Below are 21,076 nucleotides of genomic sequence, written 5' to 3'. Positions count from 1 at the left end.
GGAGGGTGACATTCTTCAGACTGGAGGGTGGTAGCGCTGACGTCAGGCAGAAACTGTCTCTCCACACGCTGGTGAAATCACACTTCCAAGTGCTGCCTTCTGCACGTACTCTCACCGCAGGACTGCGCCAGATTCAGCGGTCTGTCTGAACGGAGACCACCTGGAAAGCAAACTCGGGTTAACTTTAGGGTGCGTCCCAATACTCTCCCTCGCCCTCGTTTTGATCCCTCCCCCTAAATTTTGCGCGTTCCCGTGAAGGTAGTTCTGTCCCAATTCCTCTTTTCACCTAGGGGGAGTGGGCATAACGAGGGAGAGGGGCTGAGAATAGCCCCTTCACAGCTAGGGATTTCAGATGCAGACTTTGCGAGCGAGGGGCTATAAAAATTTCCCAGAATGCTTTTCGCCGTCATTTGCGGACTGAATCAAAAAAAAAAAACATGGCGGACATTTCTTATTTTTTAGTGAATAAAATCAATATTTTGAGTTAGTTTCTGCATAAAAATGCGTTTTGATTACATTTCTAGCGAGAAATATATATTTTACTTTCATAATATTCACTCAGTGAATGTACATAATCACTTTTTTGTCCGTTGTTCGCGAAGATCGCGCCGGAGTAAAGGCTGTTAGGTTACGCCGTAGGTTACGTAACTTACGCCGTAGGCTACGTAAGCTACGCCGTAGGCTCTGCGTCGATTTGACTCGCCGACCGAGGGCAAACATCATTTGCAGACTCGTCTCAGATTGTGACCGAGGGAGCAAGCATTTCTTTGTGGGAAATAGAGAGAAATAATCCTGTGATTCGTCAGATTTGTTTTGGATGTTTCTGATATAATAGTTTTCAGAAACCACAAAGTAATCCAGCTGTTATCTGGGTAATTTGCACACTTTCAGATGAAGCTGAAGTGAAGATAGTGGAGCTGTTTTATGGTTCCGCGTTAAACGACGCAGAGCCTACGGCGTAGGTTACGCGGCGACGCGCGCCGTACCCTATGCGGTAGGCTCTGCGTCGATTTAACGCGGACCCATAAGCTCCGGAGCCGGCAGGCAGAAATCTCTAAATTTTCGGAGCAAATTTCTTAACAGGCGTAGCTACAACTGTTAGATTTCATCTATTAAACCAACATCTTCCTAAATGATTTATTTCAGCCGGCGTAATTCTCAACAGAGCTGCAGGTTTCTCTCCCGGGACGACGGGGCAGGTTGACCCGGCGATCACGTCTATTCTCGGGCTGTGAGCTGCTGCTGCTTCCCGGGGCTGGGGGCTCTTCTCATCTCCGAAAACGTCGAGTCAAATTTCTTAACAGGCGTTATTTGGATAAACTGAGCCCAGGTTGGGGATCTTAACGGTTTATTTTTACGCCCGAAAAAATATTGAAATTAAAATTAAAACAGCTTTTGGCTCTCAGCTTCCTGATCAGGGTAGGGATGAAAACGTGAGGTAGTGGGAGTATTGGGACAGGCCCCTGGGAAGATTTCAAGTGCCCTAAAATCTCCCCCTTCTTTTTTAGGGGGTAGGGAAGAAAAGAAGGGCGAGTGAAGAAAAGAAGGGAGTATTGAGATTGGGCCTTAATGAAGCAGCAGAATGGCTTCAGAACGGGACACACTTCTTCAACGTGTCTCGTGTGTTTTTGCTGGGGTTTTTTTGTGCTCGCCAACGTTTGGCAAAGTCAAGTTGTGACAGAGGTTGAAGTGAGTGAGTTCAGGTTATTTGCACCAAACACCTTCTAAATGGAGAATAAATCCACCTCATGTTTTTGTATTATTGCTTGTCGTCCATCCATCCATCCATCCATCCGTCCATCTATCTGTCCATCAATCTATCTGTCTGTCCGTCCATCTATTCATCCATCCTTCCATCTATCTGTCCCTCTGTGCATTCATCCAACCGTCTGTCAGTCCATCAATCTGTCCATCCATCCATCCATCCATCCACCTATTCATCCGTTCGTCCGTCCGTCCGTCCATCCATCCATCCATCCATGCACTAACTTCAGCTCCTCCTGGTTGGGGTCGCGGGGGCAGCAGTCTAACAGAGAGACCCAGTAAATGCACTAAAAGTCAAACATGATCAGGTGATGCGTGGTCATCGTTAGCGGCTGCTTAGCTGCTGGACAGTAGCGCCGTTTGGCCCGGAGCTCATTGAGGAGTTAAACTTCAACCAATCCAGTTAACCGGACCCGTGTCTCTGTCCCAGTGTCCACGCTCAGGGACAGGGAGAGTATATCAGACTGCACTTTTAAATCTTGTTAGTTTGTCTTCTTCCAGACATTTTACTAGTAATGCACCGATTGTTCGGTAACCGAAATTGTTCGGCCGAAAATGGCAAAAAAACACTTTCGGTGTTCGGTGGAATAAGTGGGAAAAAAAACAAACAATTAATAACGGCGTTGTAAAATAAGGAAATTGACTGGCCGCTCCCATAACCACAAACATAAATCGTTGGCCTACCAAAAAGTAACCACATAAGAATTTTACCTAACATTCACCAGGAGGTGGAACCAAAACAACATAATAAAAAAAAAAAATGTTCAGTTTTTTTATGTTCAATAAATATTTTCTACTGTGGCAGGGTGGAGGAGCTGCAGCCACTCAGGCTGATTAGGGCACAGGTGGGCCCAATCAGCCTCTCCATCCTGCCAGCCTTCATAAGGCAGAGCTGGACAGCAGCAAAGGGGTCGGAGGAGCTGCTGGTATGCTGCTGAGGAGCTGGGTGCTGCACGTGTGTTCTGTGTGTTGGGTGTTTGGCGAATAAAAGGGTCTGCACAAAGCTCCGTGTCTCTCCATCCTGTCGGTCGGGCCCCCGTAGCACTCGCACTGCTACATCTACCTTGTAATTTTGTAAAAGATTTTTTTCTTTGAAAAGCATGCCTAAATCAAATTTATTTGATTTATGCAATGGTGAAAAAATTGGCAAAATAAATTGAAAAACTGCGAAGAACCATGTTCGGTATTCGGCCAAGTGTTTATTATTATTTTCGGTTTCGGTTTCGGCCACAAATTTTCATTTCGGTGCATCACTACATTTTACGCCATCTTCCAACGTTTTACTAATTACCCTTAATGGAGTTCATTAAACGTGGTTTTCTACAGTTAACTGGGGTTTCTGATATTTGAGGCGGTTGTTGTTTCTGAGATAATTATTTATCTCTGTTTTTCAATTCTCCGGTTTGTGAATACGTTTTAACTGTTCAAAGACCTTAAAACTCCAACTCAGAATACATGTTGTACTCAGGGCAGAGGATAAAATCTGTCCTCCCAGCCGATGTGGGTGTCGTAGACGGTGGGGATGTAACTCCATATCTGAACGACTCTGCGCTGCCTGATAAAGGTCAAGTGATATGTTCGCTTTCTTAGGGGCTGCAGGAGAGGTGCGACGCTACGGCCTTCGAACTGTGGACCAGCTCTTAAATATTACACACGTCCTTATCAGGCCAGATATAATACATTAGCTATTTTTGACTGTTTTGCTTCAGATCAAAGGAAGGTTTACTGCCTAAACGTGTTGTTAACCCAGTTTTCCAGCAGATATCCGGGTCAGTTCCTATTAGGCCTGTGTTGTAAAAATCGATTTCCCAATTCTAAATCGATTTTCATATTAATTCCTAAAAATCGATTCATATGTCTAAAGATCGATTTAAATTTTTTATTTTTTATTTTTTTTATTTATTTATGTATTTTTTTTTTTCATCTTTACATTACAACTTTTGTTTATCCCAAAAAAAGTAATGTTTTGTTGGACACGAGAATAACTGGTGCCATGTTTTTGCCTTTAAATATGTTTAAAGGTATGAAAACATTGAAGTGTTAGGTTATAATTGAATAAATTGTCTATATTTCATTACTTTATATACTGTCTTGGGGTTACATTTGCATAAAATGCTAAAAACCAAATGCTCAAAATTTAAAAACCAAAATAGACCGAAAATGGAAAAAATAAAAACGGAATGTGGGAAAAAATAAAACTGATTTCTTCCGTCTCTGTTTCCTCCCTGGATCTGTTTGATAATTCTGACCCACATGATGTTTCTGAAAGCAGTTCTATCAGCATTCTAGGAGGTTATTGGTCCTTACAGCATCATTAGCTGCAATACTTGCTGTTTAATATCAATATAATACTAGTAGTAATATTTTGCATAACTACAGTCATATAATTCATGCAACAGCTGAAAAAAATATCACTAACCCAAATCAATATCGGAATCGGATCGAATCAAATCTTGATAATCGATTCTGAATCTTAAGAATCGGAATCTAATCGGTTCTTGACTTTTGAATCGATCCCCAGCCCTAGTTCCTACGTTTCATCTGATCTTTACACTTGTTGTCCCCCTCTTTGTTTGCAGCAGGTCATACCTTGTGTTCAGCCTCTTTGATAACTAACTGCTGATCTTTTAGCCCAGATTTCTTTTTCTTTTTTGAACCTTTCGGTGGTTTTTGTTGTTGTATTTTTCCAACGTGTTTCCTGTCTCCCACTTCCTCCCCAGGCGAGCTCACACGGTGACGGTGCTCTTCATTCTGACTTGTGCTCTGGTCTACGTCACGCTGTTGGAGGAGACTCCTCAGGACACGGCCTACAACACTAAAAGGTCAGTCGCCGACATTCTTCACGTCCTCCGTGTCCGTCCGTTCAAAGGCCCGTTCCCCCCCCCGGAGGACGAGGGTGAAATATGCCACTGAAAACATCTGGAGGCTTCTGATTGGACCGGGCTCAGTTACTCTCCCTCCCTTAATCCATCTGGGTCGTTGCAGGGGCGTCGCAGATGTGTGTTTGCCCGTCTCTTCATGGGGTTTTGTCACGCTGACATTCAAAGCCGAATAAATAGATGAAATAACACAAACAGCGGAGCAGAGGCCGACCAGCGTTCCTTATCTCCCACTCACCAGCAGCGTGTTGGAAACCAGCCGCGCTCTGGGCCCAGCTGGCCAGCAAAGATGAGCTTTTTAAAGAGGAATAATAACAATAATATGATCCAAAAGTCATGTTGCACATTTTGGTTTTGATATTGCAAAAATACTCAGCATGTTTTTATAAGCAGATGAACCACAGACATCCCATAACTGTCTCTGACGGTGGTCGCATGCGTGTCAACTAGGGCTGGGGATTGAATAGGGGTGTAACGGTACACAAAAATCTCGGTTCGGTACGTACCTCGGTTTGGAGGTCACGGTTCGGTTCATTTTCGGTACAGTAAGAAAACAAAATGCAAAATATAAACGTGCTAGTTGTTTATTACACACACACAAAATAACATTGGCTCAGACTTAAAAAAAAATATCTCCCTGATGTGCAAAATTGAACAGTTGCAACACTGAACAATTTAAAGTTGTTGCTCAGATTAAATAACATTTATAAGGCTCAGACTTATAAACAACAAAATCTTAAATCTTAAAAACAAATCTTTTCTACATCAAATGTGCAAAATTGAACAAATGCAACACTGAACAGTTTAAAGTTGTTGCTCAGATTAAATAACATTTATAACCCTGCGTTCACACTGAAAGTGTCACGGGCGTCCAGACGCCAGCATCTCGCCGCTTGGTGCATTCACACTGAAAGCGTCAGTGCCTGCAGCGGGGCGGCGGTGGGCGGGGTTTCAAGCTGCGCTGCAGAACTGAAGGGAACAGTGGGAACAGCCTACACATATAGCGTACACATCTTAATTTTCCTATTTCACCATATATCACACTTTGGGACGCCTTCTTTATATTTTAGCGTTATTTCCGCGTAGATAAGAGTGAGTTTGATGCTCCTTAACAAGTTTGGTCCGTGGATCAACATCAACCCAGCGAGCCTTTGCTCCCGGTGGCTGATTTATGGTTCTGCGTCTCACCAACGCAGAACCGACGGCGTAGGATACGCGGTGACGCACACCGCACCGCGACCCTACGCCGTCAGCTACGCCGTCGATTTAACGCAGAACCATAATTCAGGCGAAGCTGCAGTCTGTCTGCGCTGATACTGACACACCGGGTCGGAGCGGATTTGGTCATGATGTTTAACCTGTGTTTTGTGATTAATAAGCACGGGTTATTGCCAATACTAGCGGCATTAGCCATGACGTCGGCTACAACTGTTGCTTGTTGTTTCTCGGTGTGAGCACAACTACCTATGTGCAGCTGCAGCACGTTCTATAATCCATGCTGCAGCAGCGCTCTGCTCCACAACGTGCGGTCCTCTACTTAATATGTCCGTGTGGAAACTCGTTCGGTACGCCTCCGTTCCGAACCGAACACGCTATACCGAACAGTTCAATACAAATACATGTACCGTTACACCCCTAGTATCGATTCAAATGTCAATAATCGATTTGATTCCGATTCTTAATATTCAGAATCGATTATCAAGATTTGATTCGATATTGATTTGGCCTAGTGTTATTTAAAATGTTTTTTGAGTTGGTTCCTGAATTATATGACTGTAAAATAACTAGTGAAATAATAATTTCACAATAATTATTGTGAAATAACTAAGAAATAAATAACTCAAACAGGCCTTTCAAGATCCATTAAAAGTGCAAAAAAGAAAGAAATTGCAACAGTTCATGCAGTAAACAAATCATTTTAGCTTATCTAATTTATTCTGTCACCACACACACATATTGCCATGAAGCACCTGGCATTTTTCAGAAGTGTCATGACAAACTGTGTGTCCGACTACTGGGATTAAAGTTCACCTGGCGAAAATGATGATGAAAAAAAAAAAAAATCGATCTTTAGACATAAGAATCGATTTTTAGGAATTAATATGAGAATCGATTTAGAATCGGAAAATCGATTTTTTTTCAACACAGGCCTAGTGTCAACTGATCAAAGCTCCTTCTGATGGCGTCATGTGACTGATAAGGAGTTAAACATCTGCTTGAATTTATCATTTTTCTAATAATTAGTGATGCACCGATTGTTCGGTAACCGAAATTGTTCGGCCAAAGATGGCAAAAAAACACTTTCGGTGTTCGGTGGAATAAGTGGGAGAAAAACCAAACAATTAATAACAGCGTTGTAATATAAGGAAATAGACTGGCCGCTCCCGTACCGTTTGCGCACCACAAACATAAATCGTTGGCCAACCAAAAAGTAACCACATAAGAATTTTACCTAACATTCACCAGGAGGTGGAACCAAAACAACATAATGCTGGGAAGTTAAAAAATGTGTATTTTTTTCTTTGAAAAGCATGCATAAATCAAATTTATTTGATTCATGCAATGGTGAAAAAATTGGCAAAATAAATGTAAAACTGCAAAGAACCATGTTCGGTATTCGGCCAAGTGTTTATTATTATTTTCGGTTTCGGCCACAAATTTTCCTTTCGGTGCATCACTACTAGGAATGGGCGATATTTTACCGTTCACGATAAACCGTCAAAAAAATTCCCCACGGTAAGAATTTGTCATCTCGCGGTGGAAGGAAGGAAGGAAGGAAGGAAGGAAGGAAGGAAGGAAGGAAGGAAGGAAGGAAGGAAGGAAGGAAGGAAGGAAGGAAGGAAGGAAGGAAGGAAGGAAGGAAGGAAGGAAGGAAGGAAGGAAGGAAGGAAGGAAGGAAGGAAGGAAGGAAGGAAGGAAGGAAGGAAGGAAGGAAGGAAGGAAGGAAGGAAGGAAGGAAGGAAGGAAGGAAGGAAGGAAGGAAGGAAGGAAGGAAAAAAGAAAAGGAGGAAGGAAGAAAGGAAGGAAAAAAGGAAGAAGGAAAGAAGAAAGGAAAAAAGGAAGAAGGAAAGAAGAAAGGAAGGAAGGAGGAAGGATGGGAGGAAGGAAGGAAAAAAGGAAGAAGTAAGGATGGGAGGAAGGAAAAAAGGAAGGACGGAAGGAAGGATAGAAGGAAAAAAGGAAGAAGGAAGGAAGGAAGGAAGGAAGAAGGAAGGATGGAAGGAAGGAAGGAAGGAAGAAGGAAGGATGGAAGGAAGGAAGGAAGGAAGAAGGAAGGATGGAAGGAAGGAAGGAAAAAAGAAAAGGAGGAAGGAAGGAAGGAAGGATGGAAGGAAGGAAGGAAGGATGGAAGGAAGGGAAGAAGGGAAGAAGGAAGGGTGGAAGGAAGGAATAAAAGAGGAAGGATGGAAGGAAGGAAAAAAGGGAAGGAAGGAAGGAAGGAAGGAAGGAAGGAAGGAATAAAGAAAAGGAGGAAGGAAGGAAGGAAAAAAGAAAAGGAGGAAGGAAGGAAGGAAAAAAGGAAGAAGGAAAGAAGAAAGGAAGGAAGGAAGAAGGAAAGAAGAAAGGAAGGAAGGAGGAAGGAAGGAAAAAAGGAAGAAGTAAGGATGGGAGGAAGGAAAAAAGGAAGGACGGAAGGAAGGATAGAAGGAAAAAAGGAAGAAGGAAGGATGGAAGGAAGGAAGGAAGGAAGGAAGGAAGAAGGAAGGATGGAAGGAAGGAAGGAAAAAAGAAAAGGAGGAAGGATGGAAGGAAGGAAGGATGGAAGGAAGGAAGGAAGGATGGAAGGAAGGGAAGAAGGGAAGAAGGAAGGGTGGAAGGAAGGAATAAAAGAGGAAGGATGGAAGGAAGGAAAAAAGGGAAGGAAGGAAGGAAGGAAGGAAGGAAGGAAGGAAGGAAGGAAGGAAGGAAGGAAGGAAGGAAGGAAGGAAGGAAGGAAGGAAGGAAGGAAGGAAGGAAGGAAGGAAGGAAGGAAGGAAGGAAGGAAGGAAGGAAATGAGCCTCAAAGAAAGAATAAATTCCCATTGGTGTAGTTTAGTAGTATTTAGTATCTTTTAGAGCAGTGTTTTGGCTCCAAAGACTGAATGTGGTGATAGATTTATAGTTACAAAAGTGGAGTTGAATTGTTTTGGGTTTTTTTTAATCGTCATTTTTATCGTTTTTGGGATAAATGTCAGAAATTATTGTGATAATTTTTTTAGTCCATACCGCCCATCCCTAGCCACTACTAATAATCTCGGAGGAGAGAAATCAAATGCGTTGAGATGTGAGGATGAAAACGGCGGTGCAGGAGCTGCGTGGTGAGTTTTGAAGGGTCGACACTATCTGTGTTTGAGAGTCGGAGGGATTGCCGGAGGGTTCTTAACAGGATTTGCTGAAGTCAGCAGAGTCCGGCTCGTCGGGATAAAGACCCTGCAGCTGCAGCGAGAGAGACACATCCTCAATCTGCCTCTCACGCTTTTCCCACTCAAGCCGACACACGGGTCAAACTCAATGTTGCGGGTTTTATTTCCTCTCATTAGCTCATGCAGAACCTCATTTGAACACATTCAGAGCACCCTGGGAAGTGCACACACACGCTCTTAAAACACTCAATCACACACGCGTGCATCATCTGGCCGGCAGACGGAAGCTCTAATCTCAGTAAGTGTCCAGTCTCCTCGGCTTATCTGAGCTTTTCACCCGTAAGTCCAGAGTGGCGTCCTCTCCCGGTGTCCCGGTCCTCGGATGTTAGCTCCCCGCGGCGATGAAAGGCAGCACAGCCTCGTCTCCATGTAAGTTCAGAGGAAACTTTGATGTAGTAAATATTAGGGATGGGCGGTATGGACTAAATGTATCACGGTAATTTCTGGCATTTATCCCGATAACGATAAAAATGATAATAAAAAAAATAACAATTCAACTCCACCTTTGTAACTATAAATCTATCACCACATTCAGTCTTTGGAGCCAAATCCCTGCTCTTTGGAGGCTCCAAAGAGCTGCTGCTTCTTTCTTTCTTTCTTTCTTTCTTTCTTTCTTTCTTTCTTTCTTTCTTTCTTTCTTTCTTTCTTTCTTTCTTTCTTTCTTTCTTTCTTTCTTTCTTTCTTTCTTTCTTTCTTTCTTTCTTTCTTTCTTTCTTTCTTTCTTTCTTTCTTTCTTTCTTTCTTTCTTTCTTTCTTTCTTTCTCATTTTTCTTTCTTTCTCATTTTTCTTTCTTTCTCATTTTTCTTTCTTTCTTTCTTTCTCATTTCTCATTTTTCTTTCTTTCTTTCTTTCTTTCTTTCTCTCTTTCTTTCTTTCTCTCTTTCTCATTTTTCTTTCTTTCTCATTTTTCTTTCTTTCTTTCTTTCTCATTTCTCATTTTTCTTTCTTTCTTTCTTTCTTTCTTTCTTTCTTTCTTTCTTTCTTTCTTTCTTTCTTTCTCATTTTTCTTTCTCTCATTTTTCTTTCTTTCTTTCTTTCTTTCTCTCATTTTTCTTTCTTTCTTTCTTTCTTTCTTTCTTTCTCAATTTTCTTTCTTTCTTTCTCATTTTTCTTTCTTTCTCATTTTTCTTTCTTTCTTTCTTTCTCATTTTTCTTTCTTTCTCATTTCTCATTTTTCTTTCTTTCTTTCTTTCTCATTTTTCTTTCTTTCTCATTTCTCATTTTTCTTTCTTTCTTTCTTTCTTTCTTTCTTTCTTTCTTTCTTTCTTTCTTTCTTTCTTTCTTTCTTTCTTTCTGGCTCAGTTCCTTCCTTCCTTCCTTCACTTACATTTTGCGTGGATTTAACACAGAACCAAAAATCAGCTTTACACAAAAATGTCATCAACGGGAATTTATCATTTTTACCGTGAGATACAAATTCTTACCGTGGGGAATTTTTTTGACCGTTTATCGTGAACGGTAAAATATCACCCATTCCTAGTAAATAAACCGAATGCCAGCCAGCTGAGACGGGCGTCCAAACTCCAGTCCCATCCAGTTATCACCCGTCACTTCTTCTGTCCTGCTTCGGTTCAAGCCCTGATGTCTTTCCACTAAAGATATTTGGGCTTTGGAAGTGTTGTCAGTTCACATTTAGCAGATATCTGTATGAAGACTCTTGTGTTATTTAATTAAGTCCACGGGGTCAACTGCTGACTCAGCCAAATATCTAATCAGCCAATCACATGGCAGCCGCTCAATCCATTTAAGCATGTGGACGGGGTTAAGACGGCCTGCTAAAGTTCAAACCCAGCATCGGAAACTGGAGGAAAGGTGACTTTCACGATCCGAGCATCTTGTTAGGTTTACTGAGAATGGTCCAAAAAGAGAAGATGTACTTCAAGCTGGAAAAGTCTCCTTCATAGTCCATGTGCCAGACCAGATATCAGCACCACTAGAGTTGACCAAACTTACTTATGATTTTTGAAAAGATCCATGTCTATGTCCACGTAAATACCTCAAATACCTCAAGTATTTTTGTTTCTTAGTCTATATTTATGGTTTAAGCTTTTGGTTAATCTGGCGGCTCCTGTGATTTGAGAAATCTTGCAGGCCACAATCTGTGTAAGATAGTTTATGATGGACATCATAGTAAAGCTGAAGGTGTGGTTTAGCTCCTGAGTGGAGTTGTGGTAATGCCAAGGCTGGTTCTGGCAATCCTGCATGCTCCAGTAAATGTGTTTGTTCCGCCATTTTTTATCTTGCATATGTTTTTGTTTTTTGTGGTTATTTTCTTTTTTTTTTCTGTATCTGTGTTGATGGTTATTTCTATTTGACATCTATGTTATGTGAAATATGTGTTGTATCCTGTTAATCTCAGTTATTCAATAAAAAAAAAATGTGATCACAAAAAAATACCTCAAGTATTTTTGAAAATATTGTAAATTTTTTGTAAATATTATCAATTTTTTTTTTTTGGTGTTTACTATTTTTTTCTCTCTTGTACATACTCTTTTTCTACTTTTTATATTGCTCTTTTTATTATTTAACCACTTATTGGTTTTCTATTTTAAATTTTTTTGTATAAAGTATGTGTGTGTTTTGGCTGCTGCACGACTGAATTTCTCCTCTGGGGGATAAATAAAGTCTTCTATTCTATTCTATTCTATGTCTATAGATGATATTTTGGTAAGATAACCTTCCTGAGTGGCAGCTGGATCAGAGTTATCAGCTCATGAAGTCACCACCCCCTTCAGGTTAATTGATGATTCTAAATTGGGTGTATTATACATTTCCTGAATCCTTATGGTCCTGTGAGTATTCACGTTTTAGTATTTTTTGTATTTTGTGTCTCTAATGTTTATAAAACTAAGCTAGTTCCTTATCTCATTGTGGTTCCTTTATGTCGTGTATTTGCAGGATAAAGACCAGTTTGTGGCTGTTATAGTTTCATAGGAGCCTAATGATGCTCTTCTAGTTTAAGGCTCACAATGACCGGTAACAACAATATATAATTTCCTGAATCCTTATGGTCCTGTGAGTATTCCAGTTTTAGTATTTTGTGTCTCTGTTGTTCCTAGATGACACAGGGATAAAAGATATTACCGTATTGTCTGGACTATAAGCCGGATCCGCTCTATTTAAAAAAAAAAAAAAAAAGATATGTAAGCCGCAGATATTTATGTTGTTAGATTAGATATTTACTACATGTACAGAACCATTTTGAACTGTAAATGATGTACATGTTTGTACCTAAATAGATCCTTTCCTAACGGCGTCTTTTAACACGGCAGCAACTTTGCTGATTAAAACGTGACAGAACCAAGAGAAAATAACCGGTATTTATTTATCTATTTATCTGTTTGAAATCTGCTTCTACTTCTATCTGCTAAAGAAGAAGTAGCGTTTTCTTCTTTGCATTTATTTTGTCTTAGTTTTTATTCTAATTCCGGTTAGCGCTCCCCCTAGCGGGGGAAGAAAAATCCACAGAATAGCCGCACCTTTATATAAGCCGCATGGTTCAAAACCTATGAAAAAAATAGCTGCTTATAGTCCAGAAAATACGGTATATCATTTAGGCGAAAATTGTGTAAAAATGTGTGTTGTTTCTAGTTTAAAGAGCTGCAGTGACCTCTATGTTGGTCAGAAAGATTCACATCTTAGCTTGAATGAATGCTTAAAAGGTCTCCTTTAAAATGATACCAAAGACAATATTGTGAAACATTGACAGATTTCCTGTACATGAGTCTAAACCAGGATATGCAGCAGCATCTGAAATGTAATTTTCTGAAGGGGGTTTTAACTTCATGAGCTGATAACTATGATACAACTGCCACTCAGGAAGGTTATCGTACCAAAATATGATCTACAGACATGGATCTTTTCAAAAATTATAAGCAAGTTTGGTCACCTTGAGTTGTACTGACCAGTGAAATGTTGGGCTCTGGCCCGTGGACTATCATGCCAGACCAAGCCTGGTCTGAGGTGATCCGAGTAATAATACCCGTTTTCTGATTCCACCACCAGCAGGTTTAAGTTCATCGTCACAAAAAATTCACATCATGTCAAACTGCTTTCTTGAAAATGAAAATGACATCAGGGAGTTTAGCCGATGACTTCAGCATCTTTGGTTTGTGCCGGGACAGGAAACGTAAAGGTGGATGTTCATACAAGGTCGTCCTGAATCAAGGGACGTCTGACGCAGAGGTGTCAAGTAACAAAGTACAAATACTTCGTTACCTTACTTAAGTAGAAATTTTGGTTATCTATACTTCACTGGAATAATTATTTTTCAGACGACTTTTTACTTTTACTCCTTACATTTTCACGCAATTATCTTTACTTTTTACTCCTTACATTTTAAAAACAGCCTCGTTACTCTATTTCATTTCGGCCTTTAAAAAAAAACTATCCAGTTAAATTGCTCCATCCTGATAGAGAGAATTTGGTTGTGGTTGTAATAATAATAATAATACATTTAATTTATAATGCACTTTCCATTCTGAGAATCTCAAAGTGCTACAGGAAAAAAATAAATAATCATTGATCATAGCTAGCGTATGATTTGCTAAAAAGGTGGGTTTTAAGCCCTCTCTTAAAAGAGTCAATTGACTGTGGTTCTCTCAGGTTGTGGTTGTTTCAGATGTTCTTGTCCAGTTTTGTTCTTACATCCGTTCCCTCAGATTCCTGCAACTAAACTTGGATGTACATTCCAATAAAGGTTAGGATAAATGATAACATGCCTCTGAAGTTTGACTTTTTGCACCATTACAATACTTATAGGCAACTAGTCATCATATCTCCTGCTCTCTGAAACACATGTTAATGCTCAATAGTACACATATATGGTTCTTTAATATATTTGCATTATACTAAGATGCATTCATTTTCAATGGCTTTTGTCCTTAATGGCTTTTTTCCCCCTTACATTACTTTTACTTTTATACTTTAAGTAGTTTTGAAACCAGTACTTTTATACTTTTACTTGAGTAAAAAACTTGAGTTGATACTTCAACTTCTACAGGAGTATTTTTAAACTCTAGTATCTATACTTCTACCTGAGTAATGAATGGGAATACTTTGCTTGGTTCACCTTTGACTTTAAAGTGCTCGTCTGTGTCCTGTAGGGGGATTGTCGCCAGCATCCTGGTGTTCCTCTGTTTCGGGGTGACTCAAGCCAAAGATGGACCGTTCACCCGACCACATCCAGGTACGACACATTCATCGCCCTGATAAGACACAGTCCTGCATCAGGGCACAGACACAGCGCTGGGTTTCCGTTATTCACACGAAGCTGCTGTAGTGTTTGGTTCCAGTCTGAACATCAGCCAGGACGGACCAGCGCCACATGTTTACGGGCGCGGGTATTAAATTATGTCGTTTCCTTCTGCTGTCGTCCATCAAGATAAGTTGCTTTCATCAACGAAAATTATGACTAAATATCGTCGTCAACGACTCTTTATCACTCTTATATAATGCAATATCGTAGACGAATAAAAACAAGACTTAATATGTAGATTACAAAATAAAAACTCTGCTAAAATGTGTCAAAACGAGAGGAGATGAAATGTTCCAACAAAGATCCTTAACATCCATGTTTTCAGTAGTTTCCTCTGGTTTAATGTCCATGTTTTCAGTAGTTTCCTCTGGTTTAATGTCCATGTTTTCAGTAGTTTCTCTGGTTTAATGTCCATGTTTTCAGTAGTTTCTCTGGTTTAATGTCCATGTTTTCAGTAGTTTCTCTGGTTTAATGTCCATGTTTTCAGTAGTTTCTCTGGTTTAATGTCCATCTTTTCAGTAGTTTCTCTGGTTTAATGTCCATGTTTTCAGTAGTTTCTCTGGTTTAATGTCCATGTTTTCAGTAGTTTCTCTGGTTTAATGTCCATGTTTTCAGTAGTTTCTCTGGTTTAATGTCCATGTTTTCAGTAGTTTCTCTGGTTTAATGTCCATGTTTTCAGTAGTTTCTCTGGTTTAATGTCCATGTTTTCAGTAGTTTCTCTGGTTTAATGTTCATGTTTTCAGTAGTTTCTCTGGTTTAATGTCCATGTTTTCAGTAGTTTCTGGTTTAATGTCCATGTTTTCAGTAGTTTCTCTGGTTTAATGTCCATGTTTTCAGTAGTTTCTCTGGTTTAATGTCCATGTTTTCAGTAGTTTCTGGTTTAATGTCCATGTTTTCAGTAGTTTCTCTGGTTTAATGTCCATGTTTTCAGTAGTTTCTCTGGTTTAATGTCCATGTTTTCAGTAGTTTCTCTGGTTTAATGTCCATGTTTTCAGTAGTTTCTCTGGTTTAATGTCCATGTTTTCAGTAGTTCCTCTGGTTTAATGTCCATGTTTTCAGTAGTTCCTCTGGTTTAGTTCTGGGTGACGTTAGTCCTCAATCCCAGTCGCTGCAGCAGGAATCAGATCCAGAATCAGCTGCAGAGTTAGAGGCTGATGCCGTTAACGCAGAGCTCTAGGTTTACGTCAATTAAAAACAAAGTTACATAGAGAAACACAGGGATCTGTTCTGGGGCTGGAGAAGAAGTGGAAAAGAAAACCCAATGCGTCGTTGAAAAAGAAAAAGACGGGGAGAAATGCGGAAACATACATATGTTGTAAACTCAAATTAGAGTCTTCTGTATCTGGAATGAATGTATTCTTGAGTCTATAAGGTACAAAGGGTAAAATAGGTCGCGCACATCCGATATCTCAACAGGTCTCAAAGCATACAGGACTGTCTCAGAAAGTTAGAATATTGTGATAAAGTTATTTTATTTTCTGTAATTCAATTAAACAAACAAATGTCATACATTCTGGATTCATTACAAATCAACTGAAATATTGCAAGCCTTTTATTATTTTAATATTGCTGATTATGGTTTACAGTTTAAGATTAAGATTCCCAGAATATTCAAATTTTTTGAGATAGGATATTAGAGTTTTCTTAAGCTGTAAACCATGATCAGCAATATTAAAATAATAAAAGGCTTGCAATATTTCATTGATTTTTTTTTTTAATGAATCCAGAATGTATGACGTTTTTGTAATTGCATTAAAGAAAATCACAATATTCTAATTTTCTGAGACAGTCCTGTATATCCAGGAAAAAATTTGTTCTTCCTCAGTCTGAGGAATATAAGGAGGAGTGTATAAGGTAACAATAATATAATAATAATAAGATAACCTTGGTTTAATTGTAAAATGGGTTTGGCTAAATACAATCTTTAACTAAAACTAGACTAAAATGGTCCTGGACAATTCTGACTAAAATAAGACTAAAAAGCTCAGACTTTTAGTCGACTGAAACTTGACACGACTAAAAGGAGAATGAACGTGACTAAAACTAATATAAACTAAAATGATATCTTGACCCAAAGACTAGACTAAAACTGAAATTGAAACGAGCAGAAACAGAAACAACGCTACCATCAAGCATGTTTTGATCAGCAGAGCCTTGCATGTACTCGACCCTTTAAGAGGGCTTTGATCAGATATCCGTTCCTCTCCGGAGTTCAAGGCCAACTCTGAGGTGTGTTGGGATTATCTGAAGCGTTTCCTGTAACCGAGGAAGTCGGGAAGTCGACTGCCCTCCCATTAAGCCCAGTTTTCCTACAGTTTTTCATCACAAAAAAGAAGTGACACCTACAAAACTACTCCTTGTGGTCATTGGGTCAGATGCAGCCCGTCCTTCTCCTCTTCCATGCAGAGAATGAGTCGGTTTTCTCTGGATTGATGTGATTTCAAGGTTTTAATACCTTTGGCTGCAGAAGAAACTGCCCCAGGACGCAGTAGGACACCCAGTCGGAGCAGGAACTGAGTGTGACGTCAGCAGAACGACGGTCGGATTAGTATTTAAACTAGGAATGTTAACAATTAACTGATTTTAGATTAATATTCGATAAGAAATTACTAAGTTAAATGAATCAATTAACAGTTAATCTCTGTTTTATCATTGGGATGTGTTGCGTGAATGTAATGCTGATACACAGCCAAGAAAGCAGAGCTCACGGCTAGCCACAAAAAAAGATTGTTGGACTTTAACAGCAGAAATCCACATCACAATAACATGCCACTACATGCAAGTTCAAAACAGTGACATTTTCTTTTAAAACACATTTTCTCTGAACTTTTTCACAGTTATATAGGCTAGACCGGGGGTCGGCAACCCGTGACTCTATGCAGCTCTTTAGCGCCGCCCTAGTGGCTCCTGGAGCTTTTAAAAAAATGTTTGACCTTTTTTTTTCCTTTTTTTCTTATTTTTTTTCCTTTTTTTCTTATTTTTTCCCCCCTTTTTTTCTTATTTTTTTCCCCCTTTTTTTTTTCTTTTTTCTCTTTATTTATTTCTTCTTTTCTTTTTTCTTCTCTTTTTACTTTTTTTCTCTTTTTTTCTTCCTTTTTCTTTTCCTTTTTAATCTCGACATTTTGACTTTTTTCTTGAAATTTTGACTTTTCTCGGCATTTCGATGTTTTTTCTCGACATTTCGACTTCTTTCTCAAGATTGTACTTCAACATTAATCTCGACATTTCAACTTTTTTCTCGACATTTCGACTTTTTTGACGACATTTCTAATTTTTTTCTCGAGATTGTACTTCAACATTAATCTCGACATTTTGACTTTTTTCTCAACATTTCGACTTTTTTTTCAACATTTCGACTTTTTTCTCGAAGTGCATAATGAAAAAAAAATCTTCAGTTCTAACTAATATAGATACATGCAGCATGTGTTGTCTTCATTCTAAGGCTGATACAAAACTTTTCATTTTTTGCGGCTCCAGACATTTGTTTTTTGTGTTTTTGGTCCAATATGACTCTTTCAACATTTTGGGTTGCCGACCCCTGGGCGAGACCTACTAATTTTCTTTTACTGTGTGTGTCACTGCCATTGTTGTCGTGTTTGTGTCAATAAATATTTGACTAAGGAATATAATATGCCTTGTGTATTCTGTATGTCAGCAAAAATAATCTTTGTTAGACCTTACTGAGGGATTCTCAGATTTAAAACAAAAATCCTGCTTATCAGTTAATCGTTAATCGATTGATAAGGTCATCAATTAATGAATGAATCGATAATTTGCATCCATCCATCCATCCATCCATCCATCCATCCATCCATCCATCCATCCATCTGCGTCTGCAGTGCTTCGGAGTGTGCTGGCTCATTTTAAAAGAAATCCATACGCTGTGTAAGTTGCTTCCATTAGAGCGGTGATAAAACCCGGTTGCTCAGGCAGACGACACACCTCGCCCTCACCAGCGGCTCCGGAGGGAGCGGAGGAAGAAACAAAGACGTAAACACCAGGGAGCGGCGGGCGGGCGGTGCAGACGGCTCCAGCTTCTTGCACCATCCTGCCGCCCTGATGTTTAAGACAATGGTGCGTGTTTAACGAGCAACGGCAGCGTCTCTCCCAGACCTGTCGGACCAGTCAAGTAGGTGCTGGTGTCGCTCAGTTAATACTGTTACCTGGAGCCCCCGCCGGCCCACAGGTGACCTGACCCCCCCGTCAGGTAGACCTTCACAATAGGGCTGGGCGATAAGGACCAAAAGTCAAATCTCGATATTTTCTAGCTGAATGGCGATACTCGATATATATCTCGATATTTTTTCTGTGCCTTAATTGGGGTTTCCCCCAAAGCATTATAGCATAGCATCTCTGTTAGCTTCATTTTTTTCTGAGGCAAACCCTTAAAAAAACAGTCAGTTTTAATACAAAGCCTCGTGTCACACAGGTTCCTTTAACAGAGGTCTGCACAATATCAAAATGTATAAAACAAATGAAATAAAAATAAACTGCCTGCATATATAGAATAAAAATGCTTCTTGAATAAAATAAAACAAATATCCCTTTCCTGCAAAACAATTAAATTAAAATACACTGTACAATTAATACAATGTAGACAGTAACAGGCAGACTTTTCTACTGAGGTTGACAGTTGTGCAAATAACAAAACATTTGTGCAAATCTCAAATAAAACATTCAAGTCAATTTGTCACAAAATAAGCTATATCAAAATCATTTTAAAAAAAAAATGATGTTTTTTTTTTTTTTTATAAATCGATATAAACGATATTGTTTCGTACCATATCGTGTTTGAAAATATATCGATATATATTAAAATCTCTGGATTTATCGCCCAGCCCTACGTCAGGCACAAGTTCACAATAAATGCACATGAGGACCAGTGTTGTGCAAGTTCATATTTCTCATGAACTAGTTCAAAGTTCAGTTCACATAGTTTAAAAATGAACAGTTCACATTGATAGTTCACCATTTTTATTTTGAACTAGTTCAAATTCAGTTCATTTCAATATTTTTAGGTGAGAAGTACGAAAGAAAAGTCCCCCTATCCTAAAACTGTTCAGAACCCTGATAAAAATGACTGTAATTAACAGACTTGTGCAGACCTGGATGACAAACTGATGACGACCATTCATTAGAACCAGGTGTGATGATGCAAGGAAACATGTAAAACATGCAGGACAGGTTTTCCCGAGGACCAGGGTTGGAGACCTCTGCTGTTTACAATCATGTATTGTCCTAGTGGCTTTTCAACTTTACTCAGGCTGTAAATCTCCAACATTGTAGTCCATTATCAGTGTGTCTCCCTATTGAAGGTAAATCCTCCCCCTGAAGGTGCAGCAGTGACTGGGGTCGTTCGGGGCTGTTGGGTCTTCTTGCTCTTTCTGGGAACTTTTTTGATTGTTAAGGACTTGCAGATATTTTCTCACACTGGACGGATGCTTTAACTCCACATGACGTTTCAAATGTGAAGTTGACGAGGCAGATGTTCAGACTTGTTTTTTGTCAGCGCAGGTGGACATAATTTGCACAGAAAGGTCAGATTTTTACCGTCTCTCTTTGGGAGACGATGTGTAAAATTCCCGCAAATAATGATAAACGGATCATCACCTGACGGCTCGCTGACGCTGCGTCTGCAACGTCTCTCTTCACCTGTCAAGGCTGATTTATGGGTCCGCGTTACACCAACGCAGAGTCTACGCCGTAGCTCCGCGTTGGTGTAACGCAGAACCATAATTCAGGCATCATTTGTAAAGACTGCACCGGGCTCGTCGAGTATTATAAATGTGCGCGCCGCCCGCTGGTGAAATGAGAAGGATTATTCTGTAATAATTGGACCTAAACACTGAAGCTGAAACTCACATAATCTGAACAGTTAAAATTCCAGTTTGTGATTTGCAGAATGAACAAGTTCACGTTTTAGTTCTTTATTTGTAAATACGTTGCGTTCAGTTCAACGTTCTCACAGAAATGAACGCGTTCATGCACAACACTGATGAGGACGTTTGAACTAAAATGTTCCTCCTGAGGGACTTAAACTTTGGGATTCTTGAGATAAGATCCTCTGAATGATAAAAACAATTATTATTTAGATTTTTATTCATCAATCCTTCACTGATATTGTTTATTCAAAAACATTAGAAATATTATTTTGAGTTAAGAATAAAAGCCTTCCTACTTGTATTCAACATTTCTTTAGATTAAAAGAAACAAATTATAATTTAAGAAGGCTACGGGTCTTTGAAACCTGTTATGTGAGGCCTAAAGTTAAATACAGATGTGTTTCATTTTTGGGAGTCAAATTATGGAATTGGACTTTGTGATGAACTGAAATTATGTAGATCTCTGAGTTTTAAAAAAATAACGAAAGACAAAATAATGAAAGATTACAATGCAAAATGGGTTGAATATAATTTAATAATGCAGAGCAATTTAGAGTAAATTTTCTATTGGATTATCTTTATCTTTTGGAAGGTACAGGATATGCAAAAATAAGCTTCGGCTTCACCCTGTAAATATGTATGGTAATGTTTTGTCAGTTACATACACGTACAATAATGTAATGTAACTGAAATAAACTTCATTCATTCACCATCATCATTCATTGTACTACAAGGGCTATTTTTTTATCCCTAGCAGTAGAAAAATACCTTTTAGAATAAATATTTAGAGGTGTAGATCCAGCTGATCACGACGCTGGAGGAAAGACAAAATACCAAACTCACCAGAGGAATATTAAGTTGCATAATAAAACATAGAAAGGAGCACAACA

General features: G+C 39.3%; 1 protein-coding gene across 1 annotated transcript in view; it reads left to right on the top strand.

Moving 5' to 3' along the window:
* Positions 1 to 21,076, top strand: part of ptdss2 (phosphatidylserine synthase 2) — a 50,530-nt gene that overhangs the window by 11,532 nt on the left and 17,922 nt on the right. Inside the window, exons 2-3 of the mRNA XM_061722419.1 lie at positions 4,485 to 4,586; positions 14,153 to 14,235. Coding sequence (XP_061578403.1) covers positions 4,485 to 4,586; positions 14,153 to 14,235 — 185 coding nt within the window. The remainder of the gene's footprint in view (positions 1 to 4,484; positions 4,587 to 14,152; positions 14,236 to 21,076) is intronic.

This window comes from Cololabis saira, chromosome 5 (assembly GCF_033807715.1).
Source record: "Cololabis saira isolate AMF1-May2022 chromosome 5, fColSai1.1, whole genome shotgun sequence".
Classification (NCBI taxonomy): domain Eukaryota; kingdom Metazoa; phylum Chordata; class Actinopteri; order Beloniformes; family Belonidae; genus Cololabis; species Cololabis saira.
This window is presented reverse-complemented; position numbering and strand designations above follow the sequence as displayed.